The sequence below is a fragment of the Apiospora kogelbergensis genome (genome assembly GCF_038363985.1).
Source record: "Apiospora kogelbergensis strain CBS 113332 chromosome Unknown utg000005l_segment0_segment0, whole genome shotgun sequence".
In the NCBI taxonomy this organism is placed as follows: domain Eukaryota; kingdom Fungi; phylum Ascomycota; class Sordariomycetes; order Amphisphaeriales; family Apiosporaceae; genus Apiospora; species Apiospora kogelbergensis.
The window spans coordinates 1,951,775-1,961,599 of record NW_027117422.1 but is presented as its reverse complement, the minus strand read 5'-3'; the positions used below and the strand labels follow the sequence as shown (position 1 = coordinate 1,961,599).

At 52.9% G+C, this 9,825-nt stretch overlaps 1 protein-coding gene across 1 annotated transcript; it reads right to left on the bottom strand.

Annotated features, from left to right (window-relative positions):
• Positions 1–1,075: 1,075 nt before the first annotated feature.
• PG998_007232 (uncharacterized protein) lies at positions 1,076–4,368 on the bottom strand (the record flags this gene model as incomplete). Its single annotated transcript, XM_066874048.1, has 5 exons — positions 1,076–1,410; positions 1,494–3,023; positions 3,081–3,316; positions 3,373–3,841; positions 3,903–4,368. 5 exons carry the CDS (start codon positions 4,366–4,368, stop codon positions 1,076–1,078), a joined length of 3,036 nt encoding a protein of 1,011 aa, XP_066729993.1.
• Between the last annotated feature and the right edge of the window lie 5,457 nt (positions 4,369–9,825).

Genomic DNA, 9,825 nt, shown 5'->3' with positions numbered 1-9,825 from the left:
GACTCCCAAACGAAAACGCTTCATAGCAATGCTTCCATCCCGACAGCGGTTTACTTCCGATATATATGCTTATTGGTGAGAAGTTGTTGCCATCTGGTTGTGTACTTCGCTCTGATTGCGTGTTCGTTTAGGAAGTTTGTCTAGCTCACGGTGGGAAGCCAAGGTCAGAAAGTCGGGAGGGCCTGTATCACCAAGGCCGGGGAAACTGCTGGATGGCTCGGGTGAAGTCGATTAGGGAAGAGGAAAGTGTGGGCAAGTTCTATTGTGAAAGGATGATTGAGGGAACTGTAAGCATAACTATTCTCAGATCAAGAAATAATGGAGGGATACATAATCGAGATATCTTTCAGCTCTATATATAAGGAGGAAGAAATGTGTGGTCGGGGCATAGATCGTCGTAAAAAACTATACATCAGGTACACATCCGGCAAATGTCAAGCAAACCCGCTCATCTCTCTCTTTCTCTCTTAATGCAACCAACTCCGTACGCGCGTGGCCAAAGCTGCTTTGCTGGCCCTCCCCTTGACAGGAATACCCAACCAACCAAACTTGTCCGCAAACACCCCCGATTTGTTTCCCTCCCTTTGCCCTATATGACCGACTGGCCTTTCCTCAATCCCTCCTCCCCTGAAAGCCCAACACCATCTCAAGATATCCCCCTAGTTCTCTCCGTCAAATCAAAGTAAAAACTGCAAGTATTTCCCGTTCCGAGAAGCAGACGTGCTGCGCTATGCTGTAGCCAAGCGAACAAGATTGAGAAAATCCCAAGTAGTATGAAAAAGTCGTGAAGTGGTATCATATGATTCTGACCAGAAATAGCAACGAAGCCCCCGGATAAAGACGGCTGGCGAGAGGCAACCAGAACATGAAACCAGGTGGGCGAAACGAATAAAATGCGAGAAAAAAGGCGAACCCAAAAAGGTGCCGATCAACAGCATGCTCGAAACGAGGTATAAAAGGATATAGGGGTAATAACGTGTTCCCGTAAAGGTCGTATAGGTCTATGATCGTGTCGTGTATAAACCCTTGAAACGATAAAAGTATATTCCGAAAAGAAAGAAGTGGCGAGACTGGATCAAGGCTCTTCAACGATGCCCTCTCCGCCGGCATCGTCACGCCATTCGCGGCTTTTGTCCGTCAACTTCTTGACTCCGCCGATTCGAGCTGCCCACAAGCTTTCAACGGGTGTGCGGAACGTGTAGGCCCGTTGGCTGCTGATGACGCCAATGGCTTGGAGCACAGCTTTGCGGCTGTCACGGCTGAAGACAGCAGGGTGGTTGATCCACTCTAGGCTGGCTTCGAGCTCGGCGTCGAGTGCAGACACCGTGTGGGAATCAATGCCCACCGTGTTGCGGAGCGTCAGGGCATCATTGGACCGAGATCGAGAAAGCGGTGGCGGGTAGCCGTTGGCTGCTGAAGACGTCGCAGAAGCCGTTGGCGAGGGGCTGTGTTTTCGGTCGGGCGTCGCCGAGGTGGGGAGCCGTCCGGCCCACCATGGGGGGTGGACGAGTTCGACTTTTGGCCAGGCAGAGGTGGCGGGGGGACCGGTGGCAATCCACCCTTGCCGAGACCTCGAAGGATGGTTCTGGTCTCGTTCAGAAGGGTATGGGCGCGGTCGTGCTGCCCTCGGGACACCAGCGTCAACGCTCTCGTGAGCATGTCTGAGGTAAGGAGTTCCATCCGGCGTTGGACAATGTTAGGGTGAGGAGGAATCGGAGGAGCGTTCTGCCAGGACGACTTCTTCTGGTCGCCCGTGGGAGGAAGCATCGTAATGGCCAAAAGCGAGGGTCGAGGCAGGTGTATTATGCTGCCTTCTCGAAGGATATCACCCCACACCAGATCCGCTTGCAGCAGAGGCAGCTCCTCAACTGAAAGAGTGCGTTGGTCTTCTTGGTCCATTGGCCCGCCCAGGGCTTCCAAGCCAGACACGATTGTCTCCCACGGATCCTGCGGGAGTTGGTCCTGCGACGCTGTATCGGGGAGGATAACCAGCTGCACGAGGATGTCCCTCTTGTCGCCGAATCGGAGATCACCAAGAGACGCTTCCGCATCACGCCCAGTGGCTCTCTTGGTGATTTGGAGAGCGCCGCTGATCTTGTGAAATTTGGCGGGCGAGCCTTCGGGAAGCTTGAGCCTGAGCTTTACATTCTGATGGGACAGAGTCTGCATGGAACCCAAGCAGCCACCCAAGCATTCCCGAAGCATCATCCAGTCCTTGACGTACGTGTACGACGCCTTTGTCCTCGTAGACAATTCAATCATGGTATCGGGCTTGTGCGTCATGCCCAGGCCAAACGAGTGAATGCTGATCTTGGCGGCTTCGGCTCGAGATACCACAAAGTCGACGCTGTCGGCGTCGGATGTCGATGCATCACTGATGAGCATAATGGATGCAATTGGGTTGTTGTACTTGCGCTGCATCAACAAATCCATGGCCACGTTGGCGCCCTCCACCACATCAGCACGGTGACTCTTTTGTCCAACAGGTCTGATGGATGCAAGTACGTTGTTCCATCCATGCCATGCTTTGGTAGTCATTCCAACAATTGGCACACCACCGCCTCCCGAGCCGAAGGTCACCAAACCCATGCGGTCACGCTCTCCGAGGTTGCCCACCATGAACTTGAGCGCATCTCGAACCAGGTTGATCTTGACTCCCTGCATTGATGAAGAGATAGGCACCACCACCACCACGTCAATAGGCACGTGTACAGTAGAGAACAACGGGCTCTTCACAAAGTTTGTGTATTCGGTGGGAGCCGTGGTGCTTGATTTAGGTCCACCCCATGACGATGCCTGGGATGAGACGCGTTGCGGGCGTTGAGAACGACCCCAGTCGTCCTCGTCCGTCTCGGATGTTTCGGCTCGGTCGAAGTCGGGACTCCTGACTGGCGATACCTCTGTGGCGTTCAGGTCACGTAGTGCCTGCTGCCAAAGCTTGAGTTGGTTCCTGTTCTCAAACCTAAGATGGAACGAGGGCAGCTCGGACACAGAAAGGCTCAGTGTGAGGACGTTCTCGTCTACTAGGGGCTATGTCAGTTTCGTGCGTCACTCTAAATTGTTCAACTGGTCAAACCTACCATTTCCAGTCTCGGTGACTTCATTGAGATGCTTCTTGATCAGAATAGAGCCCTTCAATGTGCATCTGGTCGCTTTCTTGGGATTGCCGTTCTCATCCCATTGGTGCGCGGCTGACGGGATCTTCTTCTCTTTAACGCAGATAAGCATCTCAGCAAACAAGAAACACTCAAGTTCCTGCCACGAGACCTTGTCCTTGCCTACACGTAATGTGCCATACAGACGGAGTTTGCCGAACCTATTAGTGGATTAGCAAGAATGAGCATTTTACTCCATGGACCATTGTAGCCTTACCTATTGAAGTCTAAGCCATGCCAATTGTCCACACGATTTCGTAGGTTCTCTGTCATCTCCTCAAGCACTTCCGGGGGCTCGTAAGGATAGAATCGGGGCTTGTTACTCCTTGCGGGGGAGGGCGGCCTCTGCGGGAAAGAGTCTTCGGCCCGCGGCGGGGGCATCGGGACTACAGAGCCAAGGTCTTCGGGATCGGGCCTCCATTTGTTGTCTGGGACTTCAACCGTCACCAAACAGGTGAGAGTCTGTTGCTGCCGGGACTTGTTGATGGTAGGGAATTCGGATCGTACAGTGACGGTAGGCGGAGGGATAGGGTTTCGCGTCATTGTGCGCGGGCTTCCTGGTGTAGTTTCCATGGCTTGCAAGTCGTAGTCATGGCGGCGCGAGGGGCCGCTCTGGGCGGTCTCTGCATATCCAGTAGAAGAAGCAGCACCAGTAGCTTCGCTGTCGCTACGGGCATGACGCGAGCCTGTTGTATATCGTTCTGAGGGGAGGCGCCTCGCGGCTGTCGCGGTTGTCTCGGTGACTACCCCTGGTTACACTCTGGCCTCCGCTCGATTGCGGGCCTCGACTAGACGGCACGGGGGGGTCATCCCAGGGTCCGCCTGTTGGTGTAGGTGTATGCTGCGACCGGGAGTCGCTGGTAGATGCGGATCGTACCATGTTGGTGATTTTCTCTGCAGAATGGACAGTCCCATCAGAAACTTGACTCGTATTGTAAGTAGCAGATTTGGCCTTACCGATATCCAACACATTGCCCCCACGACTCGTGTCGAGGTGCAGCGGCGCATTGCACGAAGGGCAATATTGTGACTCGAACTCGCGAATGAACTCATAAAAACAGGCCTCATGGGAGACGTGCGAGCATTGGAACTGCAGGATTCGCTCGCCACGGAGGGTGTGTTCTAAAGGTTCCTCGCAGACTGAACACTCGCTCCCTACAAAAGTCCGCTCCCTGCGATTGCGAGTCCGGTCCGCACTCATCATGCCCGACATATTGCTACCCGCACGAACCGTGTCCCGCGAGGACACGGAGGCTGCTGCGTTAGATCGAATCGAGGGCGTTCGGCGCGGGGAGCCGTGAATGTTGCCAGCGGCAATAGAATGGTCTAAGAAAAGCCTCCAAGTTAGTCGTTGATGCCTGATCGCACTGGCGACAGAGCGTTGAGCAGATGCTGGGGCGCTTCTACCAGACTTCTAGTGTTCACGCGCCGATGTGGTGGCTCAGCCTAGCGATTTCGTGCTTTGCGCCAGCTCTCTCAACGGCTCGGTGTCGCGAAACCCAAGGTGCGCCGCATGTGACTCACTCTTTTCGGGGAAGGAAGTAGTCGAATAAGTATCCCAATCGTCCCTTACAGGGACTGGATGTTGCGGTTGTTTCGGTTGTCTTTTCTTGAAAGAACTCAGCGAGCGGAAGGAACGGGAGTCAGACGACTTGTTGTTGGATAAACCGAGCTCAAGCAGGTTGGAGACCTGTGCGTCCCGGGCCCTCTGCTCTTTTGCAAGACCGTGTGTTTTCGACGATGATCGACTAAACATGTGGCCAGGTACCTAATGAATTAGGTGGATGGCGCAAGGGTTGAGTTTAAAAGAGAAAAGATTCTGCTGGGTACGCGACGGTACAGCAGGCACAGGCACAGTAGTAATGTATGTAGTAAGTGGTATCCGGCTGGGTAATCCAGACCCGTCAAGGAACTTGGGTGTGCAGGGTTGGGGGCGGTGGCTCCTTGGGAAAGTTATGTCGCAGATGGTTTGCGTACCCCGGGGTCTGTTTCAAAAGGTGGTATCCTTAATGCTGGTAGTCAAAAGTCTCGAAAAGGTGGCGCATCGCGTTTGCAAGGTAAGCTTCGTTTCGCCGAACGGTTTGCTCTTGTTCTTTTTGCTGTGCCAAGGGACCCGAGTGGGTGAGACGGTCTGACGGGATGATGGAAGGTTATATCGCCCTGTCGCTGTGGCCGTCGTCGGAGAGAAAGAAGCTTGAGCTTATTCGACAATCCCGTCCAGAGGGAAATGACCCGACGCTGTTCTGAGAGTGTATGTGTTGGCAACCCCAGGTATGTACTTTTGGGAAATGCAAGTAAGTTACGTGCAAGTGCTTGTGCCTGGCTAATTGCCCGTTTCCTTCTTTTGGCCCAATTGATGGATAGGATTGGTTTTAAAAAAGGGTCTGCTGGAATTGGCGAAAAGCAGGATCTAGCGCAGGTCCGGTGCCAGTCCCAGTTTTGGGTCGGTTCGAGAAAAATAGGCGTCCCAAAATTGGAGTGGTTAAAAGTAGGGATGCGCTGCGCTGCGATGCGATGCGATGCTGGCTCTGCGGGATACAGGCGAAGGCCAATCAGATTACACAGGACGGTCCTCTCCCTTCGGCGTCGTTGGTATTACTAAATTCGGGGCTCGCCTTCTTCTTCAGGGAACGGTCGGTCGTGTGAGTGTGCGCCTAATTGCGTCGAAGCCCGTTACAAGTTGATAGGTTACAAAATGACCTGCGAATCCGGTGCTTCCTTTCGTAATCTTCGGGCTACTGCGCCACTTCCTAGCGGGTGTGAGAAAAACGTCGTTCGAGTCGTGAATGAAAAACAAAAAGATGGAAAAGTAAATTTGCGACTGAGTTCGGGCGGATGAGCGCACAAAAGTCAACGTCCGGAAGAGAGAGAGAGAGAAATCTAAGGGTGGCAGTGGCAGGTGGCACTCCTATATTAGAAGTGAGCTGTACTTTATTATATGGGCGGACTGGAAGCAGCCTGCAAATTGAGCGAGCCGGGCAGGGGAATGGAGTGGGAGGGAAAGGGAGAGAGGCGGCAGGCGGCAGGCGGCAGTCAGTATAAGGAATCATTCTAGGCGATCTTGGAAAGGGAAATTTTTGGGACTCCAATGGGATATTATTTCATTTCGAGGCCGTTCCTCTTCTCCCCCAGACTACTACACTACCTACACTACCGCATAGAATCGTGCATCTCGACCCCTCGTGCCTCGCTGCACGCATGGCTCTCAGGCCTTGCCGTGGGCCAAGCATCCAAGCATCCAATCCCCCCCGTGCCTAGCCTCCGGCCAGCATGCCCAGCTCAGTAATGAAAAAACCTAGTTTGGCAGGGCACCGCTCGCAACGGCGAGCAACAGTGAGCAGCAACCAGTAGCCAGCAGCCAGGCCCCCAGCAGACCACAGGCAACGAGCGAGGCTTGTGAGGGTGGAGGTAGGCTACTGTGGGAAGGTGGGGTGCGCGCAGAAGAGAAAAGAGATGGTCGCTATGCGCTCGCCAGGGGCCCCTGTCGATGACACTCCCATACTCCAAAGAGTACCTTCGACTTGTACTTGGAGATACTCCTGGACTTGCATGTTACATACCCCCGACGACTTGATTAGCAGAAGCCGGGGTGTCGATGTTCTCTGGTCCCCGGTCGTGAAATTATGGGTTTCCTTCTTCTCCAGCGAATATGCAGGCATATACACATGCACTGCAAGGCTCTGCAGCGCAGATAAGGTAGGGTGTTTACTGGGCACAGGAAACGCACGTAGAAGCTACTGATAGGGCTCGCCAGATGCCAGTTGGTGAAAAAGCAAACATTAGGTCAGCAAGCAGTGACATCTCGTGATGCGTCTGTACCTAATTATACGCATCGCGTGAATCGGGATGATTGACGTCCAGCAGTGGAAGCTGGACAAGCGAGCTTCTTGCTGGGCAATAACACGCGGCAGGCTGGTCAGAGAGCCGGGCGATCAGTCCTGACTCCTTTGGGAGTCGCTGTCCGGGTGGGTGGATCGTGCTGTCGTGAATCTGGAAATGTCTCCATTTCGGCAGAAAACCCCTTTCACGTATTTCGGACTTTGCAAGCGGCTTGTAGTCATCTTGCCCCGGCTTTCGTGACGGCGGAAGTGGAAGCTGGCATGTGCTCGGGTCAAACACGTCACCTGTGAGGTAGGCAGTGCATCGACGTCGTAGGGCGATTTTGACATCTGCGCTACAACGGGAGTTTGTGCGATTGAGTTCATCGCCACGCTCCTTCCGGCCAGGAGGGCATCCAAGAAAAGAAAAGAAAAGAAATAGGAGGGGATGCAGCTACATGATTCGCGAAAGGCCACGGACTTTCATCTAAGGGATCGGCTGAGAACTAACACATGTATGCATGTACTGTAAGGAAGAGAGGAGGTTACCCTAGCGCCAGGGCTCCGAGCGCAGACCCTAATTAATTCTATTCCGCCAGCATTTGAGCCAGAGAGTAGAGAGTTAGTAATCACCCTCTCTATACATACATATGTACAGGATCAAGGCCGACGACAGACACGATTATTCGACGTGGAGGGCTGTGCAATTATTATTAGCACTTATACTGGCATTTTGCACGTGGCGGAAGCGGAACCCTCCAGCTTCTTGGGCCGAGTTATGGAATCGCCACCATTAGTAGGATTCAAATGAGGCTTACCTACCTCTATGCGCATGCTTCTCGCCACTTGTGTATTCGGCGCTATCCATGCATCCAGGTCTATTGGTGTAGACACGGAAAGACTAAAATTATGTATTGTGAACAACAGTCGCGCGACTGACAACCCCTGAAGCAAAAAATCTTCAGGCACGTTGCTTGTTCTTGAACTAGTTGGATTCAGTTGAGGTGTAGTCACTAATAATAAATCAGACCTGGTCGAAAGCAACTCGTCCTAGGCTTTCACTGATGGATACCTCAGATGTATTTTCATCCTGTAATGCTCGCTATGCTTCAGACGACGTGAACTCTGTCCAAGATCTTGCAGATATCTTGAAATACGATGGCTCTATTTGGTGTTCGTATTGGAAGTCACCGAACCAAACGAAACTGACGCAAACAACATCACATGGCTGCATGGGCCGATGAGATAATACAGAGGCTTCATGTGCTACCAGCACTGCAGCAGCAGCAGTACCACGATCCCGAGGACAGAGCGCACACCAGGTCCATTCATAGGGTACGGGCCGCATCGGCCCCCGCAGGATGGCTGTCTGTGGCTGTTCGTCGTGGAGGGTCCGTCCACCACTCACCTCATCATGGTCAGATCAGAGGGCTGTGGGAGTTCGTATATGCTATTCATTGGCGCCGAGTGCATCTGTCTTATTTGCAGCGAGTCATCGTCATCATGTCAGCCTGTGGTTGGTGGTTGGTGTGGGAAGCCTTCCTTTATTCCTTCCTTACCACGCTATTGCGGAGCAAGTCCACCCCACCTTTGCGGAGCGGGACGTGACAAACTCGCCCGGCAAGTCAGTCAAAAAGCAATGTGTACCTTGGCAGAACTGTCAAGTAGACACATATTTCGTGCGCAACGCCATCGCCCGCCAAGCCTCAGGACACTGTTCACTGTTCAACAAGGGCTGCATGTCAAGTCAAGTCCTCTTGTGAGACGTCGACCTCAGCTCCAACAGGGTCAGTGGGTGGTTCCGCTCTCAGCAAATCGGAAGCTGGTCCAGCAATCAGGGACCAGTCAAAGAAACAGCAATCCCAAGCTCGCGTTTCGGAGTCCGGAGAACATTGAGCTGCCGATTTGTTCAACCCCAAAATGCCACTACATGTTCTTCTTACACTACTGCGTAAGGTACCTTTAACTGTGATGGGCCCTGGTACCCGTTGAAGACGCTAGATCCCGTGTCTATTGTGAGTTGTCAACCGCCCGAAAGCTTCCATAAAACTCAATCAGAGGCAAACCCGCAGGACTGATACATAATACACTTTCGATAAACCCCTGTAACATGTGCGAGAGCCATTAGATAGTGGGGCGATTCGGGAGATTATCGAAATCTGACAAGCTTCCACTTCCCAACGCTCCCAAATGCGACCAATACAATACCACTTGACCGGTCATATCGGTGTCTCGTACAGAAACAGGGTCAATGTCATCCAGCTCCCCCTCGCTCCGTGGCGTCCCCCTCCGTTTCTGAATGACGCGGGGCAGCCGAAGGTCTTACGTTGGATTTAAAAAAAAAAAAAAAAAATACAGACCACCTTCACAAGCTGTGCTGATCCAGACCCGTGGAAGCCGAGAAGCAAGAAGCTGTTTCCAAGTCGACCGAGTCGGAACGTCCGACAACAGAAAAGTTGGAGGGTATTTCTCGTTGGGGTATCTCTCAGGGCTACTACGTTCTGTAATCCAAAACACGGGAGACAACTGGCTCTTCATTCATCTCAGATCTGCCGCCAGATTCCCCCAACCCGCGTTTCAAGTCCGACTCCGAAGATCTTATCTGTCATGGTATGATATGCTAGATGGAGATCCGTTGGCTCCGGTATACCTTGGCGTGCAGATAAACAGTCTTCTCCTATTCCATCCTAGCTTGGTTCCCAGGTTCCTCGACACAACATGGCAAGATGGCAGTACCACCTGGAGACCATACCGTAGACGTACTCTGCCGTGGCGGCTTCCTGTCACAGAGAAGGCACCCTAACATAGTGCAGTATATTGGGCATCACGGCTGTTTGCAGGTTTCGTCTGAT